The sequence below is a fragment of the Homalodisca vitripennis genome, chromosome 4, assembly GCF_021130785.1.
Source record: "Homalodisca vitripennis isolate AUS2020 chromosome 4, UT_GWSS_2.1, whole genome shotgun sequence".
Lineage (NCBI taxonomy): Eukaryota > Metazoa > Arthropoda > Insecta > Hemiptera > Cicadellidae > Homalodisca > Homalodisca vitripennis.
Genome location: NC_060210.1, coordinates 44,614,313 through 44,636,597, shown reverse-complemented (window position 1 = coordinate 44,636,597; position 22,285 = coordinate 44,614,313). Strand labels below are relative to the sequence as shown.

Below are 22,285 nucleotides of genomic sequence, written 5' to 3'. Positions count from 1 at the left end.
ATGATTTAAAATGAACTTATACCAATTAAAACCAGACTATGAAAAAATATCCTTCTTATAATATACGTTGGACAACCCAGATAATAATTGCACTCCAGATAATCGCGTCCTAAGTGTACCATCACGTACAAAGTGTCAATCATGACTTCCTATTTCCAGAGTGTTGTGGGCATGAAACATGACACTGCTAAGTGTCTACTGTACCACTCACTATTCTCAATAAACCAATTTATGAGTGCCATTCTTATTTGCAGAGTGCAGTTGCCATGACAAAAGATGCACCCTCTCTGATCCAGATGGTAGTGGTAGCCACACTGGAAAGCTTCTACAGTTCAACCATGCTCAAGGTGCAAGCTCATGATTTCCTGTTTGGCTATGACGACAAGTTCATCTCTCTCATTCAAGGGGCTGTTAAATTTCTAAATAAAGAAATGCCTTTTGAAAAGTTTGGAATCTTGGCAATGGTAATCTATTAAAATACATATTTAAAAATATTTATTGTAATGATATTGAATTGACGTAGTCTGGGTTTATTAACAAAGTGGTATCAAATTTGAATTAGTTCAAACTCAGTTAATAAATTTGGTTTTTGTATTTCAGAACTATCCCAGCACAAAAAGTAATTTGTTCTTAAATAAATCTGTTTAACGCTAGCTCTATTTCATTCTATTTTTATATACTCTTTGTTTTCATATTTTTTACATGTTTTAAAACATTGTGTACCTGCACTCTGTTTTTAAGATTGATTATTATTATTTTTATTTGCTATAAAAACCAATATTAATACAGTTATCAATTTACAATCTGTTACAGTATTTACCTTTGAGTGTTGTACACTCACTTTATGACCACTAAGGGTTAACAATTTTTATAAAAATTTTAACTGAAGCATGAAGTGTAGTCAGAATTGACAATATTGTTATGTAAGAAGATTAAACTAATAATTATTATTTAAATTTAAAAGGATTTTGAATTGTTGTGAATTTTTTCATGTCGTAATTTTTAACATTTGTAATATTAGTAAAACTGGATCATTGTAATGTTTAATCTACTTATATTTATAGTTTTAGTCACTTTTTATATAGAAAAGCTGAACATCCTTAAATAACTATTTTGAAAATAATAGCATCTTCATTATGTTCCCAATTTAATTCATTTATGTACACCAACTGGTATTAAATCAATGACTACCCCTTTCATGTTTAATGGCAGGGTGCTGAAGAAGTCTTTTTTGTCTGATTTTCCTCAGGATATATGGAGAATGAAATGACACATGGACTTGAAATTATGTATGCAACTTCAGAAAAACCTGCTGTGGTACCTACGCCATGTTATGCACATGGTCTAGTGTACTGCTACCTTGTTATTAACAAAGCAGACCTATATTCATAATTAAATGTTTTTAAATGTGGTACTATTATCCAAAGGCACAGTGAAAGTATTGTAATTAATTATGATAATGCCTCTATAATCCCACTGTCCAACAATATACTTAAGATAAACTAAATCAAACAGACACTCACTCACTGTCTTTTGTGAGTGACTTTGTCACTCATTCTTCCTGCTACATGGTGAATGAAGACTGGTAAACTATCAAACTAGCTGGAGGAAAAGTAGTCTTGTTAATTTTATAAAAACTTTAATTCTTTGGTATATTTGTATACTAAGGGAGTATGAAAATGATATTTGCCATTTGTGGTAAAATTTAAAAAATAGAGTAATATTTTCTTAATAAGAAAATGTTTATTTCCAGTTATTTCCTCTGAGTTTTGTATACATAGCAAAGATTAATTGAACAGTGCTTTGTTCTTCAGAGGGCTGCAGAAACTAAGGAAAGAATCACTGTTCGGACAGGCGCGGGGGACCTGAACAGTATCGGGGTGGTGACAGCCGTCAATGGCCAGGAGAAGCTGACTGCGTGGGATGATGATGAGTGTAATAGGGTTGATGGCAGCGATGGAATGTTCTTTCCACGCCTTGAAATCAACCGATCTGCCAAGCTTTACCTCTTCCACAAAGATCTGTGCAGGAAGTTGCCTCTTATATTTGAAGATGAAGTGGATGTGAGTCTTAGTACTTAGATTCTAAACTATCAAAGACGGTAGGATGGCCTACTGCTATCATGGCAAATGAAATAGCATACATACAAATATACTTATAAAAAGAAAAATTTGCAGGGTTTTAATGTTTAAAATTTGTTTTATTTAGAACCATTATTACAAATTTGACTACAGTTTCATTGTTACATGCAAAAAACGTCAAAGATATTTTTTAAAGATACTTTAAAAATGTTCAATATTTTTCACATTTTGAATTTTTGTTCTCAGATACAGATTAGATAACTATAAAAAGTAAGATATTAATACATTAACTTGTCTGGTTCTGCATCATACCAAGTTTGGATGAAGTCAGGATGAACGATGTACAGCATATATTTATCACAAACTATCCAACCTTGTTGGCCATACAAGGACCAAGCTGATCTATAGGGTATTGAGAAAAAGTTGGTCAGTTCAATGTTAAACTTTGAGGATCAAAATTGTATTAGATTTTGGTTTGGACAAGTTTATGGCTTAGATGATAAACTTTGTCAGACAACTTGGTGTAATTCAGTCCGGTTATCACTATATATATGTCCAATTGGATTTGGCATTGAACCAGACTTGAACAATGTATGACACATAATGACTAGCTTTGTACATTTCTTGTTTATTTGTTTAACAAGATACTGATCCTAAAAATAAACAAGACTGAAACAAATAAAAATAACTGAATTCTCCATATTCAGTTACTGTTTAGACATATATATCTGAGAAGAGACAGTTCAACTTTGTATGAATAATTAACACTAATACTTTTTACATGGTTACACACACTACATACACTTTTATTGGTTATTTATCTTGAACATATATAAATAATTTTAAGATTACATATTCTACAATAGTATATGGAATTGGTAACAATGTATTTTTAAATTATATGGAACAAGACAATATCATGCATACCAATAATGTGCGCCATATTGTTGTATTGAAGACATCCTATCTTGCATAAGGCAAATTAAGCCTCAGTTCTTAAATATTTTTACTTGGAAACTTTTTGTAGGAGTACATTTTAATATAATTTTAGTAAGAATGATGTCTTTTATATTTTTAAAACTAAACTATTAAAAAAATGAATGGTGTGTGATAGACAACAAGCACATTTAAATGGCCTCCATGAGAGTTCAGGTGGCTGCACATCACAAGGTGTTTAGACTTTTGATGTGAGCAAAAGATAGCACAGTTTGACTGTTGCACTGTTATCAGTACTATGACCTTGTACTGTACCAACTCTCTTCATTGTTCTGTTTGATAAGATACTCTCACAAGCCAGTGGCCCATAAGCAGAGTAAAACTGAAAAGGAGACTGGTCTCTCCTTCTCCTTAAAAATAGTACAAATTTAAAACAGGCATACTTGAAAATCCTTTCTGCATGATGGTTTTTTCATTGGAAAAAATTCTTCAACTACATATATCATCCAATCTTACTGTAGCAGGCACAGCGTTGTTGTGGACTCTAATAGAAGTGTGACTGAAACTTTTCTAGGATATAAAGTAACTGAAATAACTTCCTGACTGTGAATGTACACCATTTGTAATGCCAAATATACTGCTAATGATACTTAAATGATTTGTATTGTGCAGTTGAATAACAAATGATCGCTGTTTTAAATATATGTTTTGCTTATTATAAATTAGTATGTTAAATTAATTAGGAAGAAATGTTACTGGCTTAAAAACAAACAAATAATGCTACTATACTACTTGGCATCATAATTATTGCAAATTGTAACTAATAATTAGCTATAAGATCTATTTCAAATATCAAATTTTGTCAGGAACTCTCACCTGGATTTGAACAAAGTTCTAAAGCAAACGTGCCTCATGCAATATGATCATTTCTACCTTATAATAGTCATCATAATGATCTTCACCACTGTACATTTTCCAATTTTGCAATAAAAGTTCCTAACTTTTCACCCTTTAGGTCAGTAATACAACATTTTTTCTCAACAGCAAGATTATTAATTCATCCTTGAAATAATTATTATTTTACAGGAAGTTGTTATCCAGTTTCGCTGCACCAGGTTGATAGTTTATAACCTTTTTCAAAAGAGATGTCATTACAAAACTTTAACTTTTATCACTATCCATTACAATCATAATCATTATGATAAGAGATATTTCTAATCACCCTTAACATTAGTGCTTGTCATTGTTTTTGGACAATAATCCATACTCCACACTCAGTCATTTCTAGATGCTCAGGGGCAAGAAGTTCAAGACCTCTAACTGGGGCATCACTGGGAACTCATTAGATATTATCACTTATTATGTTATCACCAAGAGTATTTGATTAGTTAGTCATAATCATCTGTAGAAACCATCAATTTAAGGGTAGATAACTTTCCTTCTCATTACAATAGGACCTCTTACCTCACAGTGTCCGATTCAGGAATCAGCAAACCAGTCTTGTACGATGTAATGTTTCCTTACAGTTCAAATGTAAATAATTTCATAGTGTGCATTTCGAAAAAAAAATTTTAGAATTTAAATTTAATATTTTCTATGCTGGTGGGGGTTATATGTTTATACTTGTCCTTATAAGCGGAGAATTTAGAGCATGGGATAGAATACCTTAGTTTTAAATAATACCTTACTGTGAGTTCATGCTACATAAGTTTTTTTTTAATCCAAAATATGTAATATTACAAATTTGAAGCTGTATGCAAAACATAATAATACATATATCTATGTAATAAATACACCATTCCTTCATAGTGATTTGAAAGGATTATGAAACGTTTTATAATTAAAGATCACAAAAATTTAAACACACTGTTTTCATGCTATAAAGCACCTAGAAGGCTTGCCCCCCTGAGGAGGCATCAGTTTATTAGAATAATAGGAGATTTGTTTGTGGAGGCCATTTGCTTACATTGTTAGTTTGTTGGACCAGTAAACATAAAAAGTGAAAAAAGTTGTATGTTGATGTTGCAGGCCTAAAAGTTTCCAAGTTGTTGCAAAGAAAAGACTAGAACAAATGATTATGATTATATTAAATAAGGATTCATTTTCATTGACTAACGCTGTTGTTATTTACCTTAGTGCATTATTTGGTAGCGGGTGTGTTCCCGTCGCGCTGGAAGGTTGCTAGGTTGGCGCTGATCAGCAAAGGCAAAAGTGATCCGAACTCCCCGTCGGCATACAGGCCACTTTGTATGCTTGACACTGCGGGGAAGCTCTATGAAAGGTTGCTGAAACCCAGGTTGCAGTCGTCCATCGAAGCCGCCGGAGATCTCTCTCCCCGGCAGCATGGCTTTCGAAAGCGACACTCAACTCTGAACGCCATTACAGAGGTGATCAGTGCCGTCCAGCAGGCCGAAACAGCTTGTCACCAGGCTCGGCCGATTGTGCTGTTGGTTACACTTGACGTAAAAAACGCGTTTAAACTCTGCTCGGTGGGAGGACATGCTAGAGGCGTTGCAGCGGGACTTCAGCGTGCCCGACTATCTCCTGGTCATTGTGCAGGACTACCTGAAGAACCGACGGCTATTGTATGAAACCAAAGACGGAAGGAGAACAAAAGAGGTCACTGCCGGTGCGGCTCAAGGGTCTATTCTCGGCCCAGACCTATGGAATGTTTCATACGATGGTTTGCTTCGCCTCGAGATGCCCCACGACGTCTACCTCGTGGGTTATGCTGATGACGTGGCTGCAGTCATCACGGCGAGGACGCCGGACTTGGCACAGTTACGCCTTAATCAGGTAATGATTCGGGTCAATGCCTGGATGACGAGCCATGGACTTGAGCTGGCGGTCGCCAAGACCGAAATCGTTATGCTCACTCGACGGAGAATCCCCACTCTGATCTCTATGAATGTTGGGGGTGTCGAGGTTCGGACAAGGACTGCGGCGAAGTACCTGGGTGTGTTACTCGACTGCCCGTCTTCGGTATTGGGAGCACATTCAGGCGGTGTGTGACAAAGCCTCTAAGGTGGTTATGTCTCTCGGCAGGCTGATGGCTAACGTAGGTCAAGTAAGAGACGCCTCCTCATGTCTACTGTAAACTCAACCCTTCTGTATGGCGCAGAGGTTTGGGCGGGTGTCATGAGGATAAGGCGATACAGTCAAAAGCTGTTATCGGTACAGAGAAGAGCGGCACTTAGGGTCGCCTGCGCCTATCGCACACCGTTTCCGGTTCGGCCATGGCGGTCGTGGCTGGGGTGATTCCTATTGACCTGCTGGCCATCGAGAGACAGACCGTCTTCCGGGATGCTGCCGAGCGGGGTAGAGAGGATGCCATGGCTGCTGCCAGGGCGGAGACTCTGCAGGTTTGGCAGCGGAGGTGGACGGAAGGATCGGACGGTCGCTGGACCTTCCGTCTCATTCGAGAGCTTCAATCCTGGATAGATCGTGGCCACGGGGAGATAGATTTCTACCTGTGTCAGTTCCTGACGGGGCACGGTTACTTTAGGAAGTACCTCTACAGGATGGGAAAAGTCAGGTCGCCTCGGTGTGCTTACTGCCCGGAGGAAGATGATGATGTTCATCACACCTTCTTCGCTTGCGGGCGCTTCACCGAGGCCAGGCGAACGCTCGCCACCACAGTTGGTGATGTTACGGCAGAGACCATTGTGGACATGATGCTGCAGAATGAGGACGCCTGGAATGCAGTCACCACTCACGTACATGCGATCCTTCATCAGAAGCGTGAAGACGGATGCCTGGCTGACCCCTAGCTTCCGAAACAAGTAGTTTTGTCCTGGTTGGGACATAAGACACACGGACCAGGCAAGATGTCATCCGAAAGGGTTCCGGCCTGGGCTCTCCGTGGCCCGTAGGGGGTTTAGTGGGTAGTCTGCAAGGGAGTCCCACACTCCGTGCGCAAATGCATTCCCCCTACGTAAAAAAAAAAAAAAGAAAAAAAAAGTGCATTATTTGCAATGTTATTTTGAGTAATGATGCCATGAGGTCTAGACGTTCCAATCCCTATTCTACTAGAAATTTTCAAATGCATCTACTGCTGCAATTAATCAAGTAATTTAAAAATGGCATGTGATAATTTAAAAATTAAATTAGACAGTATTTTCAGGTATGAGGACAGATAGTTGGCAACTTAAGTTGACAAGATTTATTTAAGATTCCATGTGGTTGTACTATGTGTGTACCAGGTCACATTCAGGTACACGCAATCGACATAAAATCTGATTCTCAAGTATTGGCGGAATTTCATAACATGTGTGTTGGAAACTTTTGATTGAATTGTCTTCCTGCTTACTCCCAAGTCACTATGGAAGTTGCAAAGTTGTTGATGCAATTTTCATACACACCTCACTTGAGTTTATATTTTCAAAATTGGCTTATCTTAATAAAAATTTTGAGCAATACTGGATGTTGAAAGTCACCTGCGATGATATAATAGGTCATCAATTACTTTTTCTAGATTTCATAAAAAATATTGTGTTTTGTTCTATGTTTGATTGATTTATTAAAACATATTGATTTTTGTAAACATGTAAGGATGACAAATTCCCATACTCCATAAATAAATCAATGTGGTTGTTATTATTGTTATCCATCCATGGGAACAATCTGACTACCACTTATATGTAACACATAATCTATCTATTATATGCAAATATTATATTATAGTATCATTGGTTTAATATTCTTAAAGAGCAAAGCAAATAAAATATTGGAATGTTTTTTTTTTGACATATAGCTTTTCTCTAATGTTTTAATTACCCATATATTTAATATAACACTTAAAGTCCTTTATAATTAATGCATTATAAATTTGTAACTAGTCAACCACATTTGTTTACTTTATACATATTTAGGTGGTACATAATTTCCATAAATTTCTTTGTTTACCTCAAGGTTATGGAAAGAAAAAAAATTGTGTTTAGAAAGGGAGAGTCAGTAGTAGTTTCAAATTTTACATAGAAATTCAATAACAAGTCTAAGCTAAATATTCGGATCCCGAAAACAAGTAAAAATTTATTCTAGTTCCATTAATCAGTGCTTGTGTTGTAGTTCCAAGATGGGGTAATGGGGATGCGGTTCCATCCACCACATAATGTGTATAACACGACCGGCAGCTGCTACTGCAAACATGGAGTTTGTCCTCCTGTAGGGGTCTTTGATGTCTCTCCCTGTGCAATGGGTAAGGATGTGTTCCAAAAAATATAATAACCCTTCCACCCCCACACTCTATTAACAGTAGATCCACAGTAATTGGGACCATACACAGTCAACACATCTAGTTCAAGAAATTACCAGACTTTGGAAGTACTAGGTGAAATATTACTAACGACTTTAAGAATACGATTATTTACAATTATGATTTATAACATCACTTATGAATATGTAAATGGTATACAGTAATGATCTAAATCTAAAAAATTAACTGTGATGTAATTCCAGGTGCTCCAATCATGATGTCATTCCCTCACTTCCTGAATGCAGAACCGTCAGTCACAGCTCATCTTGAGGGGATTCATCCAGATGCCTCAAGGCATGATTTCTTTATTGATGTTCAGCCTGTATGTCACCAATAAGTTTTTACTTCTAACAGACTTAATTTTGTGAACTAATCTTTATTAAATTCTTTGGTTTTATATAATTATGTAGGTATTCAAGAAAATGTTAGCTCTCTTTATGGCATAATAAATTATACATATTTTCTGTAAAGTACCATAAATTTGTACATTTTTATAAATTCATTATCAAAAGGAAAAATTAAAACTAAGATTGTATAAATTAAGAAATGTTTCATTAATTATTTATATTTAACACATTGGTAGCTGTGGACGCATAATGCTACTATTCTGGCTGTCCTAAAGTCTATACTTGTCCTGTGCCACAGTGAATGTTAAAATAGATCTCTTAAAGATTAAAAATTGATTTAATTACATAAGTTATATTTTCAACCCATAAAAACCCCGGTAAAACGGAAAGCATATCATGAATGTTTAGTATTATAACAAAGTCAATAAAAGTGAATTTAATAAAATTGAACTAGCTGTTGTCATATAAGCTGTGAGAAAATTCACAAAAAACAAAATGTATTATTTAAATGTTCTAAAAATGTGAAAATGTTTTTTAAGTCAGCAACATAACAAATTACAAACAATTATATTTATAACTTTAAATTTTATATCATCATACATTTATATTTGAACGGTTAATAATACTAAATAATATTTCACTATTACTAAATATAATTTACAAATTAATAAATAGAAGAATGGGAATAGGAAAGTTATTCCTAATTAAATTAACATAATCTGTGATGATCACTGTAATTGTTAATACTAAATCCTTACTTTAATTATTTTCATTTAAATTGTGTAAGTTCTGCTCTTATATGTTTAACAATGATTAGTAACTCTAAAGTTCAATGTCAACTATACATTTTGTTAGTATTTGCAATTTTCCTCCATTTTAATTAAGGAAACAATGTCAAAAATAGCAAAATAAAATGTGTTATTGAACAGTATTTGATTTAGGTACCACTACCTATCTGCAGTTGTAGAAGGTTTACAAGATAAGGTCTGTAAGTTTCCAGCCTACCCTACTTCTCCTGTTTCAAACTTTTAGGGACCGGTTCCACTGGACCCACTCCTGCCTTTACACATTTTCCCAAATCTCGTCAGTAGTACCTATGTCATTTAAGAAAAATAGTGGTGTCTCACAATGTTATAGATTGAGTACTCTGCGATGCAGTCCTCCACCTCATGTTCTGCTGTTAAATATTGGGTTTAAATGGCCAGGTTACGGAGAGAGTCAGGATGATGACCCATGTTTCAGTTGCTTTGTGAAAGCAATTACATATGAAACAATCTAACTTATGGATGCCAAAATACTGTCTGACCAGTGTCAGAATAAATAAATAACTATAAGATTGTGACTTTTAATCAGCTGCTCAAATAGAGGAGCATACTTGCTGCTCAAATAGAGGAGCATACTTGCTGCTCAAATAGAGGAGCATACTTGCTGCTCCAATACTTTTTTTAAATAAATACAACGCTAAGCCATAGAACTTTGTGGAATAAATTGTGCCTGAGAATGAAATATTGGTTCAATGCTATGGTCCTCTCAGTGCAAGAGAGTCCATAGATGGAGAGTACAAGGAGAAGCACCAACTCTAAAGGCAAAAATCACAAAGTTAATAAAAAGAATTATGACGATTTTTTGGGATTGTCTCCACAATACTGAAAAAAATCAATAGCAGACAAACCCCCCCCCCCTTCTTCCCTTCAGATACTGCTGATTGATTTAAAAGAAAAGATCGCAACAGTGAATGTAGTGCTATTCAGCCCTATTTCACCATTTGCACAATGCCATAACAGAGAAAAGTAGAAGAAAGTTGAGCACAGGTGTCCGGCTTTTGATGACAATATACCTCTCCATACAGCATTGATTGCCAAGATTGCTGTGAAGGACTGTGGACTCCACGAATCACTCATCCACCCTAAAGCACAGATCTGGCTCCAAGTGACTTGCACTTATTTTCCAAATTGAAATCTGGTCTAGGAGGAGATTTAAAACAGATGAAGTGGTCCAAGCAACCGTAAAAGAACATTCTTCAGGCAAGGAGGAAAACTATGTTTTCTGTGTATGGAAATGTTACCTAAGCGTTGCGCTGTATAAAACTTAGAGGAGTATATATATATATATAGGAAAAACAAACTTAATTTTTTATCACCTTTCCTTCTTTCCTGGTCCAGAAACTTATGAACTTTGCCTCATGTACTGTTATTGCAAAAACAAAATACAGATCTGTTTTTTTTTCAGATACTTGGATTTACTTTAGGAACTGTATCGAGAATTCAGTTAAATCTTCAAATAAGAAAATCTCAACGTATATCTCTCCTGGAGGAGTTTGACGATGGTACTATACTACCTGTTGTCTGGTTTGAAGTTGTGAGTATAAAGTTTATACTTTTGTTTATTGCATGTAAATCTTAATTCAACAGAATGGTTGTTCACAATCTTATTATTGTCCAATAAAATCATTTAGACCAAATGATTGAAAGGCCAGATACTAAGGTTCAGATTTTCTTATTACTGAACAACAAATGTTTTAGTCTATATAACAAAATTAAAATTCTGACAAAAGCATAAACACTTAAGCTAGATACAGAATATTAGCAACCCTGAAAAATAAATTGTTTGATTACAGTCTTTAAAGTCCTAAGTAGTAAAATTTACAAGGTTTGATTTCAATGTCTGTCTAAACTTGTCTAGAGCAATTATTAATTTAAAAAGATTAGCAGAGGTATTGAAAAACCTAATGCAAGGTAAAGGATATATTCTAAGCTGTTTGATGTAATGTTATAAACTAAACAATAAACCAGTTAGTCAGACAGAACTAATATAGTCTGAAGTCATTTATTTCACTGTTTTGGAGGTATACAAGGAGACATAATTAATATTCATCCAAACACTTTTTAGTTTTTCAATATTGTTAATGGTTTTTCAGAATATCTCAACCTTTTTTTGTACTTCATTGTTTAAATGTTCATAAAGAATACACTTTACAAAAAAAGAATACTAAAAAGTGATTTTAAAATTAGATATATCTCATAATTTTATGATAAAAAATAAGAGAGTAAAAGTGCAAACATTGTTCTTATGGAGCTAAACTCAAGGTTGTTTCATTACAACTGGCTCTTACAACAAACAAACTATAAATACTAAAATCTTGAATGTGTTTATGCTTTAAACTCTTGATTGGTTTTCAACATATTCAGTAAGTTTAATAATGTTTAGTAGAGGGCAAAGTACATTGAAAATAAATAAAAACAGTTTTTTCAATGTATTTTTAAAATGCTATAGTGTGTGATAGGAAGCAAAATAGATTAAGAAATACATACAAACATGCTTTTTATTCAAGATAGTCTGAAATTGTTTGAATGCCTAACAAATACAAAGTATTTGACAGTTTTTCATGAAAAGTATTGTCAAGGCCTTACTTATATCTATAAATAACCAATAAGAATAAGAATAAGAATAAGAATCATTTATTCCATTGATCTGTTTACAGAAATAGGACAAGTCATTTTAAAATTACATACATTGTTAGAGCTAAAAATTAATTTGATGTTTCAATGCATTAATTACCTTTGTCAATTATTGTATCTCCATTGGAAACCGTGCTGGCAACTGTCCAATATATTGTTACTTTCCAGATAACTGTTAGAGTTATCAAATAAAGTTACGGGCCTGTAGTTCAAAACATCTGTCTCTGCTCCTGCCTTGAAAATAGGTTTCGTTTTACTTAATTTTAATTTGTCAGGAATAATTCCTGTTAACAATGAACAATTTAGCAAATGCAATAGCTCCGCCAAATATTGTTATGCACTTTGTATTACCTTAAAGAGTATTTCATCAAATACAGTGCTATAAATAATGTTTTAATTATCTTAATTTTATAAATTCTTGAAAAGTTTAATTTCAGATATTGTAACTGTAAACCTGATTATTATATTTAAGGGTATTTCATAATTTATTGTTAATATTTTTGATATATTATTTCAATTTGGAAAATTATTTTTAGGGTCATTCTTTGACTACTAGGTTTAGCCATAATATAGACCTTAAAGAGTATGAATGGTATTTTTTAATATCAGTACCTTTCTTACTTAAAATAATTACTCCCATTTATACATAGACAAAAATATGTATGTATATATATATATATATATATATATATATATATATATATACAGTGTGAGTTAAAAGTATGGATACACTCTGTTTAGTTTTTGATAGATAAAAATTGAGGGATGGAACTTGGGACACCTTTTTAGGAAATAGAAGTGAACACTTTATAGTCACTGTTATGACTTTGCCCATTTCCTCTAAATGGGATTTTGGGTGGTCAGCTCAACACCACCGATTGTAACGAATATTCTATAACAGCCATGACTAAGCAAGAAGTCCCTCCGTCTGTTGCACGACAGATTATTATAAAGATTTTAACCCATAAAGGCATTAAACCCTAGGAAATTTTAACTCGTTTGCGTTCACAGTTTGGTGACAGTACACTGTCTTAGAATGGTGTGTTTACATGGGTAAGATAATTTACAGGTGGATGAGAATGGGTTAAAAACCAGTCATGATCGACGCCCAAAGACATGCCTTACAGATTTGTGTCTTTTAAGACTTTATTGAATGTGATCGCCAGTTAACCGTGGAAGAAATTTTGTCAGAAGTGTGTATCAGCTATAGAAGTGTTCAATCTGTAAATCACTGATCAACTCAGTTTCAGAAAAATTAGTGTTCGACAGGTTCTGAGGTTGTTGACTGAAAACAAAAAAACAGGTCAGGTCAGAGATCACTGGATCACTTTTTAAAGTGCATCGCATCGTTACATGTGATGAGACATGGGTACATCACTTAACCCCGAGTGAGAAGCCTCACACTGCACACTATAGCTTTGACAAGGGATACACTGAATAAAAATTTGCTGGAAAATTGTTGAACACCCCCTTACAGCCCTGACTTGTCCCACTGTGACTATTTTTGTTCAAGCCTATGAAGGTTCACTGGGAGAAAAACAATTTGAGAGCAATGAAGAAGTTGAGAAACATGTACACTCGCCCTCAAACTTTCTATGAATAATTTCAGAAAATGCTGAAAATTTAAAATGTGTGCCAAAAGTCTGTAGATTACGCAAGAGATAATATTGAAAAATGTTAGAACAATAATGAGTGCACAAGGTTATAACAAAAATACTGTTTATATTTGATTTACCTCTTGTATTTATGTCTTAAATAATAAAGAATATAAAATCAATTCAATATTGAGATAAAAAATGTAGTCTCAGAAAATATAATAAGACAGAAGATTTTGCTTTGGAATAAATGGTACACAATGGTATTGAAATAAAACTTACTGGTTTGGTTCAGTGGTTATTGCTTGCATATCGGATTGATAACCAAGCGTTGTCAGTTCATTCCTACCATTGGGCAAAAACTCGATTTACTTTCCTTGTGCTAATTCAGTTCTTACTGGGTAATGTTGTTAGTAACAGTAAGGCATCTGCAGTTAAATAAAAACTGCTACAATAAGTGAAAACACAAGGCCTGTAAAAATATCAGTTAAATTTGTTTATTAGCTTTTGTGATGGAGTAATAAACGTATGTTTGTTATTTAACTTTATATATATATATATATATATATATATATATATATATATATATATATATATATATATATAAATATATATAAACAGTAATTGATTTTTGACCCAGACGGCAGATCGTCTTCCACCAGACCTGTTCAAGATGATCTATCATGCGTCAGTGACTGTACCCTTGATCCAGAATCTGTTGAAGTGGGGAATGTTGGTAACCTGTGTTTCCAGTGCCTGTGGTGTGCTGATGTGCTGGCCCCGCCGCAAGCTGACCCCAGTCACTTCCACCCTCGCAGTCGTCTCCCCACCAACATCCGAAATCATCATCCTCAGACTAACCTCTGTCTAAATTACCAATCAACTGTTATTCTGTGCACATTAAACAATACTGTATGTAACAAATGTTTCCTTAACCTCTTTTAATGTAACTGCACCAAACCAACACTAATTTTCTTAAACCAATATAGGAAGACTAACATTTTTGAAAGCATTAAATTAAAATGCCAATCATTAAACACAGTGGTAGATTTCCAAATTATTTTATTTTGCTGTTATCAATATGTTATCAGTAAAATTAATCAGCAGTCATTTTTTGAAGCTGGGTGACCTTCTATTGCTCTATCTGCAATGTTTTCAAGATTTTCTAGGGTAACATTATCAGATTGAGTTTAAAGAATAGCTTGTACATAGGTCGGTAGGCGCTGACAACAAATGGCTTGTAAATGATCATCCTTTACGTGGCCATTACCAGCTAGAGATTGTCAGTACGCAAAAACTGTGGTGGCTTATGGTTACATAGTTTCTTTGTTCATCAATATTTTGGTTTATGCCTTGTTTCTGTGATAATGACAGTCATTTGAATAAGTTCATTTTTCAAAGTAGAGTAAGGGTTATCCTGTGGTGTATTGGTGAGAATATCCGCAACCTCCCTCAAGAGCAAAGTGCTCATCAAGGTGGGAAACTACATACATTTTGTTAGACAAATTCTGAAGATATATTTGCAATTGATAATTGAGCTTCACCGTGAGCAAACCAAAGTGAAAGATTATGTTTCTATAATTAACGTAATTTACACTTACTCATTGTACCTCAGCAGAACATGCTTCAGTTGTGGTTTTAGTTTAGCGTTGGATGTTTTCTTGAATATCTAGTAATTCATCCATGTTCTTGCAACGGGATTACCAATAAAGAGATAATTGTGTGCAACCTTATTGGAATTAAATACCTCTTTATTATTAAATTATTATACAGAGAAAATCAAAATGTTATAGGATACTGAACGTGACTAACTCTGGATTCTAAACAAGATTATTTGTTTGTTTACATAGCAACTGAATTAAACTTCTAAAACATAATTATGTTTGCAAAAACTGTTCACTACAAGTTCATGACTAGTACGGTGTGTAGTGAGTGTGTTGAGGTGGAGACCTCCAGAAGTGCTGTGCCATGTGGAACATTCCGATTTTCTGTGATGGGTCAGTCATCCCTCCACCAGTCAATGTTAGATAATTAATTATTTTGAGGTTAGGTTACTGTAAAATTTAATAATTCCAGTCGTGATGGTATAAAAAGTGAGTTGAAAACCTAGTTACACAAGTTAATTACTGTGTACCGTTAATTATATTTCATATAATGTAAATTTCACTACCTAGTCAGCCAGTATAATTTAATATTATTTTTATCCAATGTTCCGCAACTAAATTATTGGGTGGAGTAACTACCTAATTGGCACGCGTATGAATATTTTCTTCTAACCCTTTGTAGCAGCCCAACTACGTGACCGTTCAGACCTCGTGCGCTTTGTCCGTAAGTTAAATTTATCTTTTCGTATTATTAAATTAGCCCTTTGATGCCAAACGTATAAAAATGTATGTAACGTAAAGTAATGTTGTAAATAGTAAAGTAAAGTAACGTACCCTTGAAGATCTTTTATTTGCCTGATTGAGATAGATAAAAGTTGTGGCGTCGTCCTTATGGCCACGTTGTTATAATAAGTAATTTGTATCATGGCTAATACCGTAGCGAATTTGTTTTAGGCGAGTTCACGTAGCTCACCTAGCTGATGTATCTCACGTGTTGTTTGAGTAGATGGCTACCACTTTCCCAACTCTACTCCTCTTCTAGAAATAACCGTTCTTAGACTACAGCTTCAATGTCTCGTGCCAAGACGCCGACACCCGGGTTGTGGGTCTACATATTGCGAAGGGAAGTGAAGTCTTATTGTTTTATAAAGTAAAACATCGTAGGCATAATTCCATAGAACATTGAATATTTTAGGCCCACCTAGAAAATATACTTTTTTAGTCCTTGTATTCTAAATGGCAGCAACGTGGCAAGGCATATATTTAATTTACCATCCAAAAGTGGTGCTTGTAAGTTTCACAAATTAAAATGTACTTATAAGTAAACTTTGCAATTCGAGTATTTATAACTACGACCTCATAAGTCACCACCCCCATGTGTAATCATCAAACGGTACAACTGGTGTGTGTTTTTGTTTGAATAGTAACACTAGAGTGACTGTGATCAACTATCAAACATTTACAGTACAACTACACATAAATAATCAAACATGAGTAAATATTTACATACTATTTACAGTGGCGCTTACAATCATAACTTGAAAAAGCTTGACAATGCTCATTTGAAATCTCTACAAAATACTGTTGTTTTGTAAAATTTGATCTGTTTTACAAACTACTGATCCTAAAAATAATGCATTACACAATGGATTGCAGTGATCGTGAATCTGAAGGTGTAGAGTCTGAAATGATTGTTCAAAGTACTGGTGTTTATTAGTCTGAAAATATTATTTTGAAAAGTAGGCTTAGTTGTAGTGTTACTGCTTTTACTGAAAATGAAGTTTCAGATTCAGATAGGATACTCAATACTCCTACGATTATAATAAAAGATAAAAACTCTGATCTTTTGGATTTACATTCTTAGGGATAAAATTCACCAACGATCTAAAAAATAATATTATAAACAATTGCCACAACACTTGTCAAAAATATTGGACAGTCACTTTTTCCAATCTAAGCGTATTTATCCAGATATTCCAACAAATCTATGTTATTTACTCATTCACAAACTGGAAAACTACAAAAAAGAGTGGTTAATTTATTCAAACACTAAAGGCTGTTTTTATTGCGTCCCGTGCAAGCTTTTCCATATAGGTCTCGTACATCTGAAAATGGATTGTTCAAGGTTATGACAATTGAAAAAATGCTTATATATTTTCACAATATGGGATAAGTTCTGAGCATAAGATTAACACACAGTCTTAAGTTAAGAGAAACAAAGTATATGGCAAAATCAATTCTGCTCTTCACAAACAGTATTTAAACAGCTGTGCTGTGGAAACATTCGTTATGTTCTTAAGGATGAAAAACCATACTGGCGTTGAAATGCCAGACTTGGTCTTGAAAACGCTTTCATCAATGGACATTTCTACATGAGGGGCCAGTCGTATGACAATGCCGTAGATATGGCAGGGGCATATTCTGAGTCGAAAGCCCAAATCATAACTCAACCCTTTGGCATATTATCTTCCATGTTCGGCACAGTTCTTGGATCTGGTTGGCACACACGCAACTAACTGCTGTCTTCAAGCAACTAAACTGTTTATATTTATGCAAGAGCTGTATGTTTATTTTAGTGCATTAATCAAGATGGTCAGTAATAAAAACACTAACATAAAAAAACTATTGCCTAAGAAATTTAATATGAAAAGATGGGCTGCAAAATAGCAGGTATCAAGAGCTTTACTGCTCTATAATAATGTAACTCTCAGTAAGGAGTTTCATAAACCCCTTACAGAATTTCTAAAAACCCACAAAAAAGCGAGAATCCAAGTCCACGGCATAAGCTCTGAGCAAATTTTTTGGAATTGCTTAAAACATTTTTTTGAATTTTTTGTAGCTTTACTACTTATGTTTTAGCATGATACAATGGAACGCTTTAATGCAGCAAGAAAACTATGCAAAGCAATAACAGTGACCTTGATGTTATTTGCAATTTATACAGATCCCTCAAAGAATATATATATAAGGTTTACAAGAGATGTTTGATCATTATGAGACAAAGGGTATGAAGCTGTGTGAAAGTAATGCCGCTTATGATCTAGACTCTAAAAGAACAAAAAGAGATTTTCATGACGAGAAGGTGATAATAAATTGCCAGACTCGGTGGGAGATACATCATGATTGTTAATACATTTTATGTCAAAATCAATAACATTTCTAGTGATCTAGACAACAGATAAAAAAGTGTTTGGCAAGCACAATGAAGTCTTTGGTGTCTTATACAAACTATTTACTTTGCAAATGAAGAAATTCAGGATAAAGCTTCCATTTGATACAAAAGTATCCTGCTGATCTTGCCTCAGAACTTCAATACAAGGCATTCGTAGAGCCACTTAATCTAAACTTAAAAGAGCATCATTTGCCTAGTGAATTCTTGAAACTTGTTAAGAAACAACTGACAACTTTGTCTCCTAACATTGATGTAGCTTTAAAAACTTTTTTTAACCATGATGTCAAAAAATGTCTCTGTTGAAAAAACATTCAAATTCTTTAGTTTAAAACGTCTTTAATTTGACTACAGATGCCAGATTGTCCAGCTTGACTAGTTTCAATGCAAATGGAGAAATGCTATCTGCCACCTTTGATGACATTAGGGAGGGAATATTCGTCAAAGAAAACAAGAAACATTCATGTGTTAACATTACATTAATTACTTTGCTATTCACTGAAAATTTTGATTTTCTCATTGATGTTTTAATTTATTAATTGTTTCTCATAACCATTAAAAATGTCTTTCATATGAATTCTATTCTTTTTGATACCTTTTGGTAGAACGATTTTTATGAAACTATAAACAAGTTTTTGTGAATGGGGGAAGCTGCAAATTATTTTGCGTCTATGGGCCCAAAACATTTAAATCCACCACCGATTCTCTTACAAATAGTGTTGTATATCTTAACCTTTAAACTATAGATGCATCTTAATGTGATATTTCGAGAAAGTCACACATGAAATTACTTTCCTTCCCATACCTTCCTTCATGCAAAAGAAAGAATATTTTCAGAGCAAGACCTTTAAAATTACCCAACTAGACCTACAACTATTATAGTTGTTCTAAGATTGAATATTTTTCAATCACTTGTCATTCACTCTCCAAATTCAGCCATTAACAATTTTTAAGTTTGTTAGACACCAAAAAATATTTTAAAACATTGTTTTTTAGGGAAAATATTTAGTAAAAATACTTAACTAAAAAGATATTTAACCAATCCAAAGATTTTAACACACCTTGTATTCGTCCATGTATGTCCGTTGGCATCAAATTTACACTTACCATAAAAAATATTTCAAATTATTTTTATCTTTAACAATTCATTTTGGCTGGAATCATCATAGTTTGATATTATATAACGATTATTTCTACGTTAAACATTTTGTTTAAACTTCTCATTAAAGTGTGTTGACTCAGACAAATTTTTTTAGATTGTTAAAACAAAGAAAATAAAGGTTGTTTGGTAATGACTGGATCCCACTAGCTTGTTTAGGAACTTGTTATTGAAAAGGCAATTTTCAGATTATTACTGTTGGATTTCACAACACAAAAATCACACTTGTTTTGTTCACTTTATGACAAGAAGCTGAGGTACCTTTCTTTGTACTTAGTCCTAAAGAAATTGTACACTTCTTCTGGAGTGACAGGATGGGTTGGGGCCACCTCCTCCTAAGGTTACATCCACCATGAGGAGGAGGTTAGTGGAGACTATCTTAGTCATGTCACCTCAGAAGAAAAGTAAACTCTTCAGGCTCTATCTGTTAACATATTCACTGCTAACGTCTCCTAACCAAGAAGCACTGAACTCACTCCGGGTGGTGCAGTCTCCGATCGGAGATCTTCCATCATTGTTGCAATATACCCTAAAAAGTTTTAGCATGCCTAATGAGATTCAATAATATTTCACCAGTGAATGTATTAAAGTAGGCAAGTAAGTGACTGTACTTTCTTAACCCTAGAAGTGTGTCCATGTTACCAAAGATAAAACGTCAGTCCATTTTTGACGTGTTGCAAGGGTTTTTTAAAAAATTCGTAAAAAATACTTAATATCAAGAAAACATATATTGTTATATATCGTTTTTCTTCTGAGAAGTTGTACTATTTGAAATAGGAATAAACGTTTTGATATTGTTTGGTTTAGTATATATTTTCATGAAAATAATGAGAAATTGCAAAAAGTTTTATATGAAAATTTCAAGTTTGGACCACTGTAAGGTATTGAAATATTACAGTAAGGTCAAAATGTTAAATGTATAAAATGTAGAGAATTTTATGCCAAATTAGAAAATATATTAAAAATTTCTATTAAACAAAAATTTTAATTTTGCCATTTTTTTACAAAAGCGAAAATGTACAAAAATGTACAAGGGTTTGGGTTTTTAATTTTTTTTACCTCCAAATGTGACTATATATTTATATGAAAAACAGTTTTCTATTGTAAATTATACATGCTATTTGAAAACACTAAAAGTAAACAACAACAAAATAAACTGTTATTTTATTACAAGCTTACAAAAAAAATCTTTTGAAAAATGAAAATATTTTGTAACAAAATTCAGAAACAAGCTACAAATTTTCACTTATACTTCATGTTTATGTAATTTTTGAATATACCCTTAGTAAGTATGTTTGTTTGGCTAAAATAAAATATAAGATATGTTCAAATACTTTGAGAAGGAACTGAGTTATGACATTTTTTGTTAATAGTCGCACGTTGAAGAATTTACTCATAACAAATAATCTGGTTTGCAATGTAAAAAAAATATGAAAATATGAAATTTTTTTACTTGTTATATTATATTAGCACATAATATTTGAAAGAAATACACTCAATAATTATTTAAATTGAGTAAAAAATAAATGTTGTGCGTCAAATATTGTAAAACCTTGCATTGTAAAATTTTTGACAATATATAAACAATAGATATTATAGTTAAAAATTACATTGTTTTATAATGTTTTTGTCATTTCATATGCATTTATGCAGTAGAGTATTTGAACCTGAAAAAATAGAGACCTAAATTAAGAAAATCGGTAAAAAAATAAGCTCGTGGTGAAATAAAATGGTCAACAATGGCCAACAGGGATGGGTTGGGTTGGTCTTGACGCGACGTCGTGATTCATCTCTTTTGTTTCGCACTGCCGGAAACCTACTGAACTAAATTTACCGCTGAAAGATTGTACCGGTAGATCGTTTCTTTCACTTTACACTGTTTTTTTTATTTTCTTTATTGACAATAAATAACTGTGTGAATGTTATTATACTAACCAGCATAAAATATGCTGGTTTACAACTTTAGAACTGTCCCTTTTTAGAATATACATAGTAAATCAACTATTGATTCTAATGACTTTCTGTTTGCACTAGAAGAAAGAATATTTCATTCCGTGTCTATTGACATATGGCAGCACTGTTTGCAGGCAATACGTAACTTGCTGTGATTGGTTGAAAATGACGTATTTCTTTGACCCGGCACCCGCGAAATTCAACTCAAATGATGACTTCTTCAGAAAACATTTCACCACGACCGTAATATTGATGTTAGAAAAAAAAACGTTTATATGAAAATTTTAGAGTGGAATCTCACAATTTCAATGATACCAAAAACATGGTGATTGTTTAAAGATAACTAATTATTTTTAATGAAAAACTGAACCGACATACAATATGCTGGTTCCGCACAACACACATAAATTACAACCGACATAAAATATGCTGGTTCCACACTTCTCGGGTTAATGTTATACTGCTAAAACATTCAAGCCTAAATGAGCCCCATTCACTCCAGCAATTATCCTCCATAGTAAACTAGACCTATCGATCGACATATGTGGTTAGTGATATACCGCTACTGGACAACCATTGTGTTGTTCAGATGTAATGCATTTGTTTGCTGGTATAAACTGCCAGAGATAAACCCCTCTGAGAATACACATTAATTGTTTGAACTGTTTCTTAGTGAAACATGTACAACACAATTATTGAAGTTAAAATTTCAAATTTGTTGAGAAGGTT

The 22,285-nt window shown here is 33.6% G+C and overlaps 1 protein-coding gene across 1 annotated transcript; it reads left to right on the top strand.

Annotated features, from left to right (window-relative positions):
* The first annotated feature begins 250 nt into the window (after positions 1–250).
* LOC124359249 (platelet glycoprotein 4-like) lies at positions 251–14,595 on the top strand. The gene is made up of 6 exons (XM_046811838.1): positions 251–464; positions 1,815–2,063; positions 8,085–8,214; positions 8,475–8,593; positions 10,848–10,976; positions 14,312–14,595. Exons 1-6 carry the CDS (start codon positions 267–269, stop codon positions 14,540–14,542), a joined length of 1,056 nt encoding a protein of 351 aa, XP_046667794.1. The 5' UTR covers positions 251–266; the 3' UTR covers positions 14,543–14,595.
* Positions 14,596–22,285: the final 7,690 nt, after the last annotated feature.

What these genes read in the sequence shown, in the direction of transcription:
- LOC124359249 (XM_046811838.1), top strand. Translation starts at nt 267, where the DNA reads ATGACAAAAGATGCACCCTCTCTGATCCAGATGGTAGTGGTAGCCACA. An exon ending in TCTTTATTGATGTTCAGCCT is followed by an intron (nt 8,594 to 10,847) that starts GTATGTCACCAA and finishes TTTTTTTTTCAG; the next exon opens with ATACTTGGATTTACTTTAGG. An exon ending in CTGTTGTCTGGTTTGAAGTT is followed by an intron (nt 10,977 to 14,311) that starts GTGAGTATAAAG and finishes TTTTTGACCCAG; the next exon opens with ACGGCAGATCGTCTTCCACC.